The sequence below is a fragment of the Ovis aries genome, chromosome 10 (assembly GCF_016772045.2).
Source record: "Ovis aries strain OAR_USU_Benz2616 breed Rambouillet chromosome 10, ARS-UI_Ramb_v3.0, whole genome shotgun sequence".
Classification (NCBI taxonomy): Eukaryota; Metazoa; Chordata; class Mammalia; order Artiodactyla; family Bovidae; genus Ovis; species Ovis aries.
The window spans coordinates 29,029,019-29,046,247 of record NC_056063.1 but is presented as its reverse complement, the minus strand read 5'-3'; the positions used below and the strand labels follow the sequence as shown (position 1 = coordinate 29,046,247).

Sequence of the window (17,229 nt, the reverse complement as noted above, 5' to 3'; positions counted from 1 at the left end):
AAAAGTGTTCTCATGTTGTCACTGACACAGGCCCCACAAGTCAGATTCTTCCTAATTATGGTTTTTCTTCAGGCAGTATAGGAGGAATAGTAACGTTTACAAAGTATTATCACTTATGGAAGGGATGTGAACTTAGAACCCTTATTCCATCACTTCCTGTTTACATGATCTTGAGTCCTCTGACCTCTCTTAACCTCAGGTTCTTTACCTGGTTGTGAGCACTGATGAGGTGACATGTGCAAAGCTCTCAGAGAGACAGGTCCCACACAGAATATACTCTTTCTTTCTTCAGAGACTTTGTGGCTCCATTTTAGTCCTCCTGTCTCTGGGAGCTGTGATCTGGGAATGATAGAAAGGAGTCGTATCTCATGACCTTTTTCCTCTCACCCACACTGAAGTAATCTCAGAACTTACTCATCTGACAAACATGCTAGGCAAAAGATTCTGGCTGGCACTGGCCATCAGCAAAAAAGCAAAGCAGCACTTAATTAAAAGATACATGGGCATCCACACATTGGGAAATGACATTTTAGGATGAAACTTTGTCCACACTGGGTGATTATTCATTTAAGACACTCACTCTGTTCCTATCACAGACACACACACACGCCTGCCACTACATGCAGGACACACACACACATACACACACGCATGCCACTACATGCAGGACACACACACGCCTGCCACTACATGCAGGACTTCTGCTGATTTGATATTTTCCTAAGAATTTTTGATAATTTCCTAAGAAGTTTTTTTCTAGTGCCTAAGTTAAAACATGGCCTTTACAAATAGTAATTATGTTGCCTTGCAGAATATTCAGAAAAGGTTCTGCTTCCTAACCTGTGATGCAGCCAGTTACCTTGGTGATAACCTCCGGGGCATTGGATCCAAGTTTGTCAGCTCTTCCCAGATGCTTACCTCCTGCTCCGAGTGCCCCACGCTCTTCGTGGATGCCGAGACTGTGAGTATCCCAGGCCTACTCCTGTGGTCAACGGCCTGCCCAGCTGACAGTGTAGAACTTCGGGGAAGCACGTGTGCAATTGCAGTTTGTTGGAAAGACACTTCCGGTGTGAGCAGTGCTGTGTGGTGATGGGAGCCCCAGAGGCCTGGGTCTGCACAGGAATGGCTGTGCGTGGCCAGCTGAGGCCGTCACTGCAGGAGATCAGGGAGAGACCCCCCTCCCCAGCTCTGTGCTCCCTCTGTGTCCATGGTGCTTCTCTCTGATGACCCTAAAGGCTGTGAACATGGTGAGCTAACCTCTCAGAGCAGCCCTAGCCAGTCCCCATGATGCTAGGTCAGCCAGCCAGATGGATCCCCAGAGGCACCATGTCATCACTTTCTCTTCTTCCAAGAGACCACCTACCCTCTTGCTGGATTCATCCAGCCCCACTGCAGATGATGACTTTGAAGGATAATTAAAATAGTCGCTGGCTGACTGCTGAATCGTGACTATATAAACACAATGCTAACCTTCCAAGACCGGCAAGCTCTCCGTAGGGGAGAGGGGCACCTCTTTCCATCCCCCATGCATATCACAGAACCATCTCATCTGCTCAGTACTTACTGGGGTTTAGAGCAAGGGCACCCCACTCCAGTACTCTTGCCTGGGAAATCCCATAGATGGAGGAGCCTCGTAGGCTACGGTCCATGGGGTCACTAAGAGTCGGGCACAACTGGGCGACTTCACTTTCACTTTTCACTTTCATGCATTGGAAAAGGAAATGGCAACCCACTCCAGTGTCCTTGCCTGGAGAATCCCAGGGACAGAGGAGCCTGCTGGGCTTCTGTCTGTGGGGTCGCACAGAGTTGGACACGACTGACACGACTTAGCAGCAGCAGGAGCAGCAGAGACAGTGAAGATGTGCTTCACTTCTGAAAGTCTCTGAAGAGTCGGTCTTTCCAGGAACTTGATTAGTGGTTGGCCGTTTTGCAGCAAAGAATACGATATGAGAAATCTTTCCATCTTAAATGATTTAAAATGCAAATTAAATACAAAGACCTAGTTGGAGATCTGTCTTCACATTTCCTGGAGTGTTACTGGATGAAGACACTGGAGTCCATGCATAAAATGGATGCCAGTTCTTAATGCAGGCTTCTGTAGAATGCTTGTTAAGATCTGTCTGTCTAAACTGATACGGGGAAAATGGGTATCTTCACAGGAAATTTAAATTAGCAAGTCATATTCAAGTGCAGTTGCTTCTGAGAGTGGAGCAAAATTACAAACTGTACAGGTTAACACAGATGCCACCCCCGACACACTCTATATTACGTCTAAATATACTTCTCTTTTCTCTCTGTGTAGCCATGCCTTTGTCTAGGTGTCTCTCTGGAAGTTATTTTAATACAAATTATTTTCCTGTCTTTATTAGCTCCTTTCTTGTGGACTTCTGGACAAGCTCAAGTTCAGTGTTTTAGAACTGCAAGAATATTTGGATACCTACAACAACAGAAAAGAGGCCACTCTCTCAGTAAGCTTCTGTGTCTCTGTTAGCATATAAGTTTCATTAACACCAAATGAACCCAACCACCATGAACTCTTGGGAGGGGATGTGAATAACACAAGAGAGGCCCTTTTGGGAGAAGACAGACTTATCTTATCTTCCAACTTAATGGTATTAGAACTATCAATAGTATGGATTATATAAAAATGATACCTACAAAAGAGAAATTTTTCAGCTTTCAATTTTAGCCCTATAATTTTTCTAACCAAGAAATTGGGGAAAGTGGCTATCTGTATAATGTATCACTTCATCAACATTATAACCTCTCTTTTCTCAGAAATTTATTAATAAAATTGTTAATTGCATCCTTCCAGTGTTCGCCTCACCCAAAACTGGTTGAGATGGATCTCCTCTCTCTCCACCACTCTCAGTAGCTGTCTCTCCCCATCACCGTGGTTTCTCTTGGCCTCAGCTCCTGCTCTTTTCTTCCTCCTTCCTTCAAAGATGTAAACTGTAAAATGTTACAGACAGAAGTGATTCAGAAACCATCCATGCAGACCTCCTGATTTCCAACAAAAACTTGCGTGTAATTTCCAGGGAGCACTTCCCATCGTAGACCAGGCACTATAAAAAGATCGTGGATTTTGAAGTCAGATGGACTTTGAACTCAAACTGCAGCTCAGTTTCTTAAGGGTTAGTAACCCTGGATAAATTACTTAACCTCCTGTCATCTCAGATTCATCATCTATAAGACAGTGATATGCTCTAATAGTCACAGCAGCTGTCATTTTCCTGAGTCCTTTTTATATATCCAATAACTTGGTAAGAGTTATCTCTCTCAAATCCTGTAATGCTTGCAACTACCCTGGGAGTTGCTATTACTCTTCTCATTAGCTAGGAAGTAGAAAAGTGGTTATTTAAACCCAGGTCTGTGGGATTCAAAGGTTCATGCTGTTAACTCCAACTCAATATTGCCTTTGAAATAGAAACAGTGTATGTAAACTGCCCTGCACAAGTACCTCATACACAGAAGACATACATTCTTAAGTTACTGGGTTTTTGTTTCTTGTTATATTTCCATGACTGTCAAAGAGAGAGTTCTGACATTCTACTGCAGCAGTTCCCTTTGTCTTCTATTTCTGTGGCTCTCTCACTGTCACTGTTTTCCAGCTTCTCGGGCATCAGTTAATAAAAGTAATCCTTTAATTCTGGTTGGTGAACAAGCCAGTCTTTTGATGTCAAGTGTGAGTTTCAGCTCTTAAGGGCTTACTGTTTTCTACCCAAAGGTTCCTTTCACATCTATACTAGTTACTATACTAGATAGTTAAGCTGGCAGAATCTTTAAATAGCTAGGCTATTATTGTAAGGTCTTTCTTACAGTTAAACAGACCTGCCCCATAGAAGCCGCCTCAACATAACAGAGTCAGGCTGCACGGCCCAGGCTGGCCCAGCCTGGGAAGATGTACCCGCCCTGTCTCCTAATCTCAGTCATATGAAAGGTTTCTAATTGTATGTGGATTTATTTAATTTATACAAACATTTGGAGTGGTCTAGTGACATTACTTTTCAGGGTAGATACATCACAACAATAACATGATAAATGTTTAAATTTTAAAATGGCCATTGCTGAACCCATATAAACAGGTATTTTAATTTTAAATTGTTAATCTTTAACCAAAAACTTTTCAAATGGTCATTGCAGCAAAATTTTATCTTACTGTGATTAGAAACTTAATCTATTATATTTTCCCTGACAGAATTGATGATAAACAGATTCTTAAAGACAGCACTGAATTTACCTATGTCTCTTTCTGACAACAGTGGCTTGCAAATTGTAAGGCGACATTTGCAGGAGGATCAAGAGATGGAGTAATTACCTGTCAACCAGGGGACTCAGAGGAAAAGGTAATAAACACCCGTTAGAGTTTATCTGTTCTGTGCTCTGACTTTGTGTGTTGGTTTTGATATACCCAAGAAGCGTGGAACTTGAAAAAGGGAGTGGGAGGAAGCATCATCCCATATATTCACACAAGACCTGTACAGTAAGCAAGAATGACATTAGAGCCAAGCATGATGGTGTGTTGATGGGATTGCTGGGGGAGGGTCTTCTTTTTAGAAAAGCAGAAGTATAAAAATAACCTTTCTGCTGGACACTAACTATACTAACCATTTTCCTAATAAAACTGTTCTTCATTCAGAATATAAAACCAATGTCATAGGGCAATTATCTTTCAATTAAAAATTTTAAAAAGAGGAAAAAAAATCATTAATTCTTCACTGAACCACTTAGTTCTTTCAGTGAAGAAAGTCTCTGTTGACCTTTCAGCAATCACTCAGATTTTTCTTCTCATTTAGAACTGCTCTAAGTACACACCGCAGTCCAGCTAGCTTATAAATGTGTGCCACCTTGTAAACGAAACTCGGCAGAAAAGCGTGAAGTCACTCATTCTATAGTTACTGCCAAGTGGCCCCCATGGTGGGTAAAGCAGTGAATTCTGCCTGGGTAGAGCTTCTGATCTATTCAGGGAGATGGACGTTACCAGTCATATGTGTGTAAACTGTGACAAGGGCCATTAAGGAAAGGCGGGAACAGTGAGCTATGAAAGGATATAGCAGAGAACCTGGTCTAACAAGAGGGCAGTTCCGGGAAGGCTTCTCCACAGAGGTGCCATTCAGGCAGAGATCTCGGCTCTGAGCTGGAGTGTGCCAGGGGTGCAGGGTGGAAGGCAGGGGCCTGGCGAGCCCGCAAAGGCCCCGAAGTAGCAGGGAAAATGACCCTTTGCGAGGACTGAAGGGAGCCTGGGTGGCAGGGCAGGTAAAGTGACCAGGAGAAAAGTTGCAGAAGCCAGACCATGCAGGGCTTGGGTGCTTATCCTGACATCGGTGGGAACCAATTAAAAGTTGTTAACAGGAGGTTGTGATTAGATTGGGGCTCTCCCACACTCCTGTGGAAACAGACCTAGAGAGCAAGTGAGGATTTGGGAAGACAGGTTAGGAGGCTACTTACTGGTCAAGGCAGAGATGTCCGCTTGTAATTACACTATCACATCGAGAAAAGCATGTCAGAGTGTGGGGCCTTCAAAGGATGAGAAATCACCTTCAAGGTGGGCCTTGTGGAGAAATGATGGTGTTGCTCTATTTAAATATTGATCTTATGTCCAGATTTGGTGGGAGATTATTTTTCTAATTAGAGCTACCATTTATTTGGCTTCCATTCCAAAGAAAAACCCAACAAGTGTTTGACCTCAGAGCACCGCTTATCCTCCAGTGATTTACTCCAGCTCTCTTTTTTAAGCCAGATTCTCTGTCTTCTGGAATAGTTTGATGGTACACATTATTCTGAGCACTCTTTGCATGAGGACAGATGGAAGCAGGGATTAGGAAGTAAGCTTTCAGTTGAAGAATCTATGTCTGGGGAAAATAAAATTATATCCGGATATAAATTGCAAAGTCAACATGCCAGAAATTACTCCACATGTATATTCTATTTCAGAGAAGTGTGGACTTTGTGGAAGGATTAGTGCTTACCTTACTAAACCTAGTAAACTCTTGAGCAGTTAGAGGTCAGTTGGCCAGAGATGATGACCACGTACAGACAGGCATGTGAAAGTCTCCTGACCCCAAGGCTTGCCCCATAATGCCAGTAGCTGATTTCTAGTCATTCTTAACAAGTGACATAAGTGAGAAATTACTGTGGAATTTGTGGAAGAGAATATAATTGTTTTCTAGATGTTGAATATTTTCTGATTTTTTTGTCTATTCTCAGTGTAAAGTTGTGACATCAAATTAATGAGGAAAGTTTACACTTAGGTAGCCTATAAGCTATAACCAATTCACAGACATGTTTTATTCAGCTTGTACAAGTTTTTTAATTGACTCAACATTTTAAACTTGAAATTGTTCACACATACCCTCAAAACAGCATTTCTGGCATCTCTTAAAATTGAAAAAAAAAAAAAAAAAGCTAGCAATACCAGGCCTGCCTTCCTAAAGTGGCAGCAGTGGCAGCCACCTTGAGCTGGGTGGCTCTCCACCACCCAGTGAGTTCCTGACCCTGCAGGTGAGAGCCAACCATCACGATGTTGTTTTCTTTATGATAGGAACATGTGCCTCTGTACCTAAGGCCCCAAAATGGGGAAGTGAATGCCAAGTAGAAAGAGTTGTGCCTTTCAAGAAAAACACCAGTGTTCCTCTTTGCTGCTGTGAGAACCATCTCTCTGTACTAAGACGAAAGGGCCCCCGTGTTGGGCTCCCTCCTGGAAAGAACCTTGGAGGATTCCCAGTGCGTGTACAAAACAGAACGAACCACACTCCTGAGAAAAGTGCTCCTAATATGTGAGAAGGATTTTGGAACAAAAGTTGTTTTTTGTTTTTTTAAGGCAGGCATGATTAGTTAATACTTTAGTCTACTGGGTGCCTACAATACCAGTTCTAGAATGAGGCACAGCACACAGTGAATAAGATGTAAAACAAGGCGGGCGTGTGAGTCCCAGACATGGCTTTACCAGTGCACATCCTGAAGACAGACACATCTCTACGTGACTTAAAAGCCAACAGTGACCTCTCCGTTGCCCATGGAATTCATTGTGGAGTGGCTTCTGGGGAGTTGAAGTTCATAGAAACAGGTCAGGGTAAAGCGTCGCAGCTCTGGGATCTCCAGGCCACAGCCTCAAGCCTTCAGTGAATTAGCACAGCTCACCTGGTTCTGCAGAGCTGGCCCTGGGAAAGCTGCAGAGGTCATCGCTTCATCTACTATAAGTGATTTTAGCTGATGGACATGGAATTTCACAGCCATTTCTGAGCACTACTTGAACACTCGACTCTATGGACTCAAATACAATAATTTACATTTAGCCCCACTACATTTTATCTTATTACATTCAAATCATCATAGAATCTTCTTGGACACTAACCCTCTTGGTTCTGTTTCCTATCCCTGCCTAATCCATGAATGGGAGAAGCCTGCAACCTCTGTTCTACAGATTGAACAAGCTAAATGTTGAACAAGACAAGGTGTTTCTCCAGCTAAACTGTAACCCATTAAACTTCAGATAGTCAGTCATTCTCTATAAGGAATCTCTTTTCTAGACTGACTAAGGAAATGCCTCCTGAAGTGGAAGTTTTCTTGAAAAGTAAATACTTCAAGCTGTGCAATCTATATTAGAGACTAAAACATATTTATCTTTCAAAATTTTGGAAGATATTCATGACAAATGTCCAAAAGAACTACTCAATAAATGTAATACAACAGTCGTCAATGTGCCAGAGCCAAGTGATATTAGCAATGGTGAGAACATATTGTTTCTACCTGCTCAGGAGGTTACAGGCATCTGTGTAACACAGAGTGGGCTTCCCAGGTGGTGCTAGTGGTGAAGAACCTGCCTGTCAATGCTGGAGACCTAAAAGACACAGGTTCGATCCCTGGCATGGGAAGATCCCCTGGAGGAAGGCATGGCAACCCATTCCAGTACTCCTGCCTGGAGAATCCCATGGATAGAGGAGCCTAGGGGCTCCTAGGGTCACAGAGTCAGACACAACTGAAGCGACGCATGCAACACCAAAGTAGGAAAGCTTCAACACTTGGCTAGATTTTCCAAATTCTATCGAATTTAGTTTAAACCAGTGACTTTCAGAGGTTAAACATGGTGAAAACCACAGCCCCATATATTAACAGTAATACTGTGACTTACCTTCTGACGTGTTGAAAATTTCTAAGGGGGATGTTCCTTGTGGTTCATTGGTTAAGACTCCACACTTCCAATGCAGGGAGGGGCAGGTTTGCTCCCTGGTCAGGGAACTAAGATCCTGCATGCCAAAAAGAAGAAAAATTCTTAGATTTTTCACCTAACTAGCTGTCATAAGCAAAGCACTCCTTTCAGAGCAGAGTACAGAGAAACAAGAATAGCTGTGCTACCGCTGATGTCTAGGCTTTAAAGCTACCTTGTCTATGATGGGTTCTTAATATCTTGACTTAATTTTTGTTCTCATTTTGAGAAAACATACCTCTAAGTCCAGTTCAATAAATCAAGCCGTATCAGGTGTACAGGAACAGGGCCTTAAAGAAAATCCTTGTGACCAAATAAAACAGTGACATTTCCACATTTTCAAAAGAACCTTTAATCACCAAAAATAAATACATCTGTAAAGATTTCTCAAGGGATTATTTTTACAACCTGGATACCAGAAAATATTAGCACAGGGTGGGGAAAAAGCTTACATTTTCCTTGAAAGGCATTTTCACTATCTTTTTGAAGCTCTAAATGCAAACTCAGTCCCAGCCTGAGGCCAAGGAAAGGATTTTTGAGAGTAAATATCAATGCAGCTTGGACTAGCCTACCTAAAAAGGAGTGTGTAAGAAGGATTCTGAGAACTGGTGTTCCTCAAATTGGCCAGCTCCCAAGAAACAAAATTTTGTCCCTGAGGGCCAGGTAGGAGGAATTTGTTGACAATGAAATTCCTTAGCACGAGGCTGGAGTCAGAAAGTCTCGTTGGCCTTCATTGAACAGAGAAGATTTTCCTTTAGCTGATCTGACGACCTTCTGGGATTACAACCTTGTTTTGGAAACCAGTAAAAAGACAGCAGTTTCTTCACATAAGACCCTGTAATTGCTCAGTACTTGCTTCTTTCCATGCTTCTGGAAAGTAAATTCCATGGCAGCAGCAGTTACATGCTAAGGTGCTTACTAATGTTTCAATCAAATTTGATGTTTTCTAAAAAGTCTTCATAGTGGAGACTCTGTACGTGTAGATTTAAGACTAGCCCTGTAATCCTTTTTTGTGTGACTCTGTCTTTCAGTAGTATGTAAGGTTTGGTTATAAAAATGTCTAGCATAATGGTTATGAAGTTTCCTTGAAAATAGTAAATAACTTGGGTTGTATAATCCGTATCACAGGCTTAAAGCTTTAAAAGGTATTTACAGCCAGGGTCAAAAAAACTACTCAGTAGACTTGATACAGCAGTCATCAATGTGCCAGACCCACACGGTATTACTAGCAATTACTAGACAAGAAGAGACCCTTAGAAGGCAGGGGGTGAGGCAGTTGGTACTTTATGTTTGAAGATACTAATAATTTGATAGTTTTATTAATAATAATTTGATAGTTTTATTTTTTGTATACTGTACCTTATGTTAAGTACAACATATTAAACTGATAATTTAGGTTTTTTGGAAAGAGTTTTAAAATAAGTGGTTTTTGTTATCGGTGATTAGAAACAGAAGATCCTTAAATATTTTGAAAACCCAGAACCAGATGTATTGACCCATAGTTAGAAATGGCCAAGTAGATTTTTTTTTAATGTTCTGTCAGGCTGTGGTAATCTCTTACCACATACAGAAACCTTCCCTAACAAGTCTATGATTAAAATATGGTGACACCAAAAATATGATAGCTGTAGTTGAACATGCCCCAGGTACAAATTTATATTCTTTTAGACTAACGGTTGGTTCTAGAAGGCTTTTAGAAATTCACTACTGGGGGAAAAATTATAAAAAATAAAATGCAAGGTTACCTGTCATAGCTCATACTTGTTTGGGAGGATAAAGACAGCATTCAATCCTTTGAAATAATATCTAGCTCCCCTGTCAGAGGGCTTCCCTTGTAGCTCAGTTGGTAAAGAATCAGCCTCCAATGTGGGAGACCTGGGTTCAGTCCCTGGGTTGGGAAGATCCCCTGGAGATCCAGTATTCTAGCCTGGAGAATTCCATGGACTTTATAGTCCATGGCGTCACAAAGAGTCGGACACAACTGAGCAACATTCACTCACTCCTGTCAGATATTCTCAATGTGGAAAGCAATATGACTAAAGAAAATGCCACTTAGATTGTTAATTATATGCTAATTAGATAGTCATAGTTCAGTAGATTCAGAGCCAAGCACATTACTCTGCCTTAACTAACATTTAGCAGTGACTGTTTGGGGTGGTAGTTCTTTCAAATTAATCCAGTGGCATCCTCACAGTTTTACTACATTTACATGTTATTCACATTTAGACACTAAAATCTTCAAGCAATACAAGTTTTCACTTATGGTCTCCAAGACCAACAGAATCTAAAGCAACTAATCAGAGAATCTAAAGGATCACAAATTATGTTTTCCAATGACATGTTTCCCATTAGAGCTTGTCTTAAACTGGACTGCTGTGCATGTTGAATGGGTACAACATTTGCAAGCATTTATCATGGTGGGGCGAGCGATGCTAATACTGCTAGACGGCTCTGCTCCTGAAGAGGGCCGTGCTTTCTGTTGCATGCAGTACACTGACCCTGTACTCTCTTTCCTTTCCTTTGTTTCCTGTGCCATGCTTGCTGTGTAGCAAATGGAATCTCTTGCAGTAAGTTAACTTTCTTTCATACTTTGTCCATTTAGGCATGGACCCATAACAAATCTTATTTTTACTGTGACTATTATATCTCTTAGCATGTTTTTCCCTTTTTTGTTTCATTTTATTTGGTAGACTAAGACATGTAGTTTTTATTAGCATTCCAGGCTGCTTTCCTCCCAAAAGAGAAACCTATGTTGCTATGAACTCTCATGCACTAGGTGGGATATTTTTAGTAATAACTACCATTATTGGACACTTAGGAAAGTCAGGGTTTTCATAGCTGGGTTTCACCCTAACTTGTGAAAGGTAACATTCTGTTTTTAGATGATACTTTTTTATCTGCGAGTCTCTGGAAGTTGTCTTTAATACCTGATTTTGAAAGGTTTCCACAAACAAAAGTTTAAATGATCATAAAATGTGTTACTAAAACAACCAAAGACCTAATTTGCATTAATGAGTGAGTATAGCTACTTCTTTAAACTTAGGCTTGTTATAAGCACTGAGGGATCACATAAATCTAAGTAGAATTTCCCCCTGCCCTAAGGGCCAGGGAGAGAGGAGAAAGAAACACTCCATCCAGCATGGTCTTAGCACAAACTGGAGTCATTTTTAAAAATTAGGACCAAACATATGTTAATAATACCATTAATGGAATATTCTTCCTAAAAACCTAAATTTAAATTCTTGTCATTTCTCTCCTTAAAGTGATCTGGGGAAAACAATTTAAAGTCACCTCAGCAGCTGAGGTGACCTTAGCTGTCACCTAAGCACCTTAGCAGCTCTCAATTCTTCATTCTTTTTAGTCTTATTAAGCTTCCCTGGTGGCTCAGATGATAAAGAATCGACCTGCAAGGCGGGAGACCTGGGTCAGTTCCTGGGTTGGGAAGATCCCCTGAAGGAGGGCATGGCACCCCACTCTAGTATTCTTGCCTGGAGAATCCCTACAGACAGAGGAGCCTGGTGGGCTACAGTCCATGGGGTCACAAAGAGTTGGACATGACTGAGCAACTTTCACACACACACTAAAAGAAAGGCCCTGTTTATCCTTACTTAACCACATTTGAATGGTGAAGTGTTGGTTTAAGCCACATATTTAACCCACTTTCACTGGTGACTGGTGACTGCTGAGCCATGCAGTTCTGGTGAAGGCTGGCTGTCCTTTTCCTCTGGCAGAATCCTGTTCTCTACTTAGGAGCTAACCCTTTCTTGGGATTAAACAGGCAAAGTTTAGAGGCCATTAAGTAGATATGGCTCAAACAGTAGTCATGATCATCGGTGTTGGAATTACTCATGGTTTATCCTTACTTTACAGTACATGTACACTATATAATGAAAACATTTTAAATTCTAGAGGTGTCTATAGGACTTAAGGCCCATTTTGTAGGAACAGTTTTTAAAAATTCTTTCCACAGAAAGTTTTGCATGCTTTTCATCATTTCTCCTGTTTGTAAGCACTTTAGGCCCTTTTTATATCTAATTCAACAAGTATCTGTTGAGCACTGATTAGAAACATTGTCAGTAAAACTGGCACAGAACCTTAGACAATCACATGACTTTTCCTGTGTTTACAGACCTTAAGATCTGTGCCTGCACCCTAAGTGGCAGCCAGAATTGTCACAAGGAATAATCTCAAGTGTCTCCTGAAATGATAAATTTTGACACCTAGAACCACTTAATGTTGTGCCTTTCAAATATACTTTTAATAAAAAGAAAATGTTTTAAAGACATATAGTTTATAAAAATTAACACAACCACAGCTATAACACAACCACAGCTGTAATTTGTAGATATTAAATCTAATGGGCAAACATAATGGAAATGTGGCAGTTCACCAAGTCCCTTTATAGCTACTAATCCTATTTAGTAATCTTCCAGGATTTGTTTTATTCTATATTATACTGTGAATTTCTCACTGATATTCATTGATTGGATTTTATTGTTCTGTGTTATTTAGAATGGTAATACCTAGTTACGCTTCCTTGTTTTAAAAAGAAGAAATGTTAGTCTCCACTAAGATTTCACTTACTATGTAAGAATGATCCTTAGTAACTATTTCTTCCTACACAAATTCTCTCTTTAGCAACTGGAACTGTGTCAGAGGTTGTATAAGCTACACTTCCAGCTGCTGCTGCTTTTTCAGTCCTACTGTAAGCTCATCGGCCAGGTGCACGAAGTCAGCTCCATGCCAGAGGTGAGCCCCCCCAACCCCCGACCCCAGGTCCTGCCATGAGCTCAGCACTGCTTTTCCTTTGTTCTCCCCCCGACCAGTTTATGCGTAATAAAATCACTTGAACATTTATAATCATTTCACTTAAGCACAAGTCTTAAAACACTAGTGTCTCCTATTTATTTCCGACCTACCTGGACACAAAATGCAAAGACAGCCTTGAGGGTCCCAGGGAGCCAGCTCAGCATAGCACTGAGGGAGGTGCTCACCCTAGCGATGAGATCCACACACCTTCAGTATTTAAAACTTACCTAGATTTGAAATAAGAAATTCACTTTCAAGCTTAAAAACTATGTGTCTAAGACAGTCTAACAACTTATATAAAAGGCTTATTAACCTCATTTAATTTTGAGCCCGGGGCTGGAGTGTATCATCATGTCTAAGCAGCATCTGCGTGAAGACTGTCCTTGAGGGCTTCAGTTCTATAGCTTGTTCAGTGAGCAAGCTGGGAACGAAGAAAGGCAAAGATTTTGGGTAAATCAACATCCCAAAGAAAACAGGCATCCTCAGTTTGCATTAGAAAGGGAAAAAAGCCTTTAAATTCACATCTGTTCTTTTTTTAAATGCTCTTGGGGTCAAATTGCAATACAGCTATCTTCAACAGTACACTTTGGGGGCCCCAGAAGTGACACAGGTTCTCTTTATGGTTTATTTCTTAATAACACAGGATCTTCTGGTTCCAGTGAATCTAAGGGAAATCCTTACCTCTGTGATGAATACTAATGTGACATTGCAATTTTTCCTCCTCTCCCTTAAAATTATGTCTTTCATCTTTTCCCAATGCATAGGGATAGGGATAAAAATTTATTCTTCAAACAGGTCCATGTTCGTGATTACATTTATTGGGCACTTATGTGCCCAACTGTTTAAATAAACTGTGAGGTGGATAACATCTTCAGTCTCACAGCACTGAAGGCACTTAAGAGTCTATCTGCTTGACCATGTGGTAGTCAAGAATGCAGAAGTGGCATCTAAACCCAGCTTTACCCAGCTCCCCCGCCTGTTCTCTTAGTGCATTTTACCCCTATGTGTTCCCTTCTACTTAAACAGAAAACATTAAGAGGAGTCAATCTTTTATACAAGGAGAGTGTGCCAGCTGTTGATACAATTATTCAGTGCATACAGCCCCATAGCCCTACATATATCAGGCAGTATAGTTCCATCAGTCCTGTTTTTAGTTTACTGAGATACTAAGCTTGTGCTTAACCAGACGTCATACAATTTTAATTGGGGATGTAAAATCCAGCCTGCAACTAAATACACTAAAAATATATATTTTTTAACAGCTGCTAAATATGTCCAGGGAACTGAGTGACCTAAAGAAAAACCTGAAGGAGGCCACTGCAGCCATTGCAGCTGACCCTCTTTACATCGAGGGGGCGTGGTCCGAGCCAACCTTCACATCCACTGAGGCAGCCATCCAGTCCATGCTTGAGTGCTTGAAGAACAACGAACTTGGCAAGGCTTTACGGCAAATAAGGGAATGCAGGTAACGCAACTATTTGTATTGTTGTTTCGTTGCTAAGTCATGTCTGACTCTTTGAGCCCATGAACTTGCAGCCTTCCAGGCTCCTCTGTCCATGGGGTTTCCCAGGCAAGCATACTGGAGTCGGTTGCCATGCCCTCCTCCAGGGGATCTTCCTAACCCAGGGATCAAACCTGCATCTCTTAAGTCTCTTGCATTGGCAGGCAGGTTCTTTACCACTAGCGCCACCTGGGAAGCCCACTAGTTAGAGGTGGTTAAAAGAAATGTGTGCCTAACAGTCACTTTGTCAGGGCTAGGGACTAAATCACTATGGGAGGAACACTGAGATGTTTATATAAATTCTCCTCAGATCCTTCCCATTACCATGACAGAAACATCAGGTTTCAGAACTTATTGTCTGAAATATGAGTGTTGGTTCTGGTTATCTGTCATCTCTAAAATGTTTAAACACTTGAAAGTATACTCCAAAGTAATTTTAAAACTAATTTTTTGAATGTATTCTTTTTGGGACTTTCTCCCTACATTTTGATAGTATATTCACATTCATTGTAACCACAATGCTATAGCAAATAAATGGATTCCATTCTGACTTTTTTTTTTGGCCACATCTTAGTTCCTCAACCAGGAATCAAACCTATGCCCCCCTGCAGTGGAAGCTCAGAGTCTTAACCACTAGACAGTGAGGAAAATCCTCCTATTCCTGATATTTTTATACTTAAGTTTTTTAAATCAATATCAATAATAATTAATATTCTAAAACTGATTATAGTGATGTTTACACAATTCTGATTACCCAAAAAAGCCACAGAATTATATTTTGGATAGCTGAATTGTATAATGTGTGAATTTTCTCTCAATAAAAGCTTTTGTATTCAGAAAGTAGTTTTCTTATACTAATAAAGGAGAGGGAGGTAGGAGGGAGGTTCAGGATGGAACACATGTGTACACCCGTGGCAGATGCATGTCAATGTATGGCAAAACCAATACAATATTGTAAAGTAACTGGCCTCCAATTAAATAAATTTATATTAAAAAAAATAAAATTAAATCTAAGTAAATGCCCATTTAAAAAAAAACTCAATCTTATAACAGTGCCTCTAACCTCTGCTACTCTTTCCTGCCTGCAGAAGTCTGTGGCCCAATGACATCTTTGGAAGCAGTTCTGACGATGAGGTCCAGACACTGCTGAATATTTATTTCCGCCATCAAACTCTAGGACAGACGGGCACTTACGCATTGGTGGGGTCTAACCAGAGCCTGACTGAGATCTGCACCAAGCTGATGGAGCTGAACATGGAGATCCGGGACATGATCCGCAGGGCCCAGAGCTACCGGGTCCTCACCGCCGTCCTTCCCGACTCCAGCGTGTCCGGCACTAGCCTCTGACAGGAGCCTCCCATCCCCCATGGGTGCCACGCTGGGGGTGCTGCCGTGCTGGGGTGACGTCATTCAGTGTCTTCTCAGCCTTCAAAAGGCTTGGTCAGACTGTTCTCCCTCTTGTTGCCTGTAGGACTTTTCATAAAGAGGATGGCAGAACTTCCCACGTGTAGCAATACTCTTAAGAACCAAGGTAGCATAGGACTGCTCTGGAACAGCCTCCATCCATCATCCTGTGTGACACAAACGCATTATCCTTTTACTGAGCAAAAACTCACTACTGAAGGCGTGACTTCCATTGCATACCAAAGCCAACTACTCTGAACAATACCTTCCTTTCTAGAAACAATTTTAGATTGGCAAAAGTGCAATGTTTTCTTCACTAAAAAATATTTTATATTCTAAAACTTGTACATTCTTTTTCATTTTTCTCTGCCTTTGTTTTGTGTGTGTGTGTGTGAGGTGAGCTGAGGAAGGAGCAGGCAGAATGAAGCTGGCCATGGAAAACTGTAAGACGGTCAAAAGCTGACAGCCTGTGTATGTGAAAAGAGAACTGTAAATGGACAATTCAATGTACACTGAAATTTGAATACCATTACTGTGTCTAAAAGGAGCTGCTATGAAGTACCTTTCTTATGTTGCTAGGCTACTGTCTCGGAAAGCCCTGGATCTCTTTGCAGGGGTCTGTGATTAAGACCCTCGCACCAAAAATGGTCCAGACAGACATTTTTTTAAGGATCTTGGCTGCTTTTTATTAGAATGTTGCTTTTATGAACATATTTATACTACAGAAGGATGAGTGTTAATTTTAACCAACTTTGCCATTTTATAGAATAAAGTTAAAGACGTCCACATTATAAATTCCAAGTCTTTCCACCTGTTACGCATGCATATTTCAATATCCACGTGGATAGCTGGAAATAGGACATAAAGGTAAATATGAGTTGTCACTGTTTCTTAAGAAATGTCATTTTATCTGTAATATATATGTAAAGGGCCATTCTTAAGTTTTCCCCTTAAATTTAATGCTGTCAAGTGTTAGCTGTGTGCATGTAAACCTGTTGCACATCAGAAGCATATTCAAAGTTTATCTATGTAACTTATTCACTCTGTAAATACATTTAAAGTTTTTGTGATGTAATCTCGGTTGACATTCTGTTTAGAACTGCCTTTAAAGTAAAAAAAAAAAAAATCATACTGACCACAGGTTTTATTTCTATTTAATGAAGATTTTTGCTTTGATTTATATTTTTGCATGTGGGTTGCCATGATAACAACCCCAAGGAGTACCACACGCGTGTGTTCCATGACTGGCAGCCAGGGGGTTGTGAAGCAAGTACCATGACCCTGGGAAGCAGGAGGTCTCTGTAACCTC

The 17,229-nt window shown here is 41.0% G+C and overlaps 2 protein-coding genes across 33 annotated transcripts in view; one reads left to right on the top strand and one right to left on the bottom strand.

Annotated features, from left to right (window-relative positions):
• The window catches only part of FRY (FRY microtubule binding protein), a 331,149-nt gene extending 314,154 nt beyond the window's left edge, over positions 1-16,995 (top strand). The window contains 7 exon segments of the mRNA XM_042254804.2: positions 812-961; positions 2,370-2,468; positions 4,263-4,346; positions 10,756-10,773; positions 12,845-12,955; positions 14,278-14,480; positions 15,605-16,995. Coding sequence (XP_042110738.1) covers positions 812-961; positions 2,370-2,468; positions 4,263-4,346; positions 10,756-10,773; positions 12,845-12,955; positions 14,278-14,480; positions 15,605-15,863 — 924 coding nt within the window. The 3' untranslated portion in view covers positions 15,864-16,995.
• The window catches only part of ZAR1L (zygote arrest 1 like), a 91,239-nt gene that overhangs the window by 14,572 nt on the left and 59,438 nt on the right, over positions 1-17,229 (bottom strand). For 17 of the 32 annotated variants that reach the window (XR_009595243.1, XR_009595244.1, XR_006060961.2 and 14 more), the window contains exons 4-5: positions 8,132-8,246; positions 209-2,952 (exon numbers count right to left, since the gene is read on the bottom strand). Coding sequence is in view for 4 of the 32 variants with exons in the window: in XM_027973019.3 (XP_027828820.1) it covers positions 15,938-16,087 (150 nt within the window). In the remaining 28 variants the exon portion in view is untranslated. Of the gene's footprint in view, positions 1-208; positions 2,953-8,131; positions 8,247-13,125; positions 13,243-13,328; positions 13,437-15,780; positions 16,088-17,229 lie in introns of those variants that run through there. The other 15 variants (XR_009595237.1, XR_009595238.1, XR_009595236.1 and 12 more) reach the window with 5 other exon arrangements.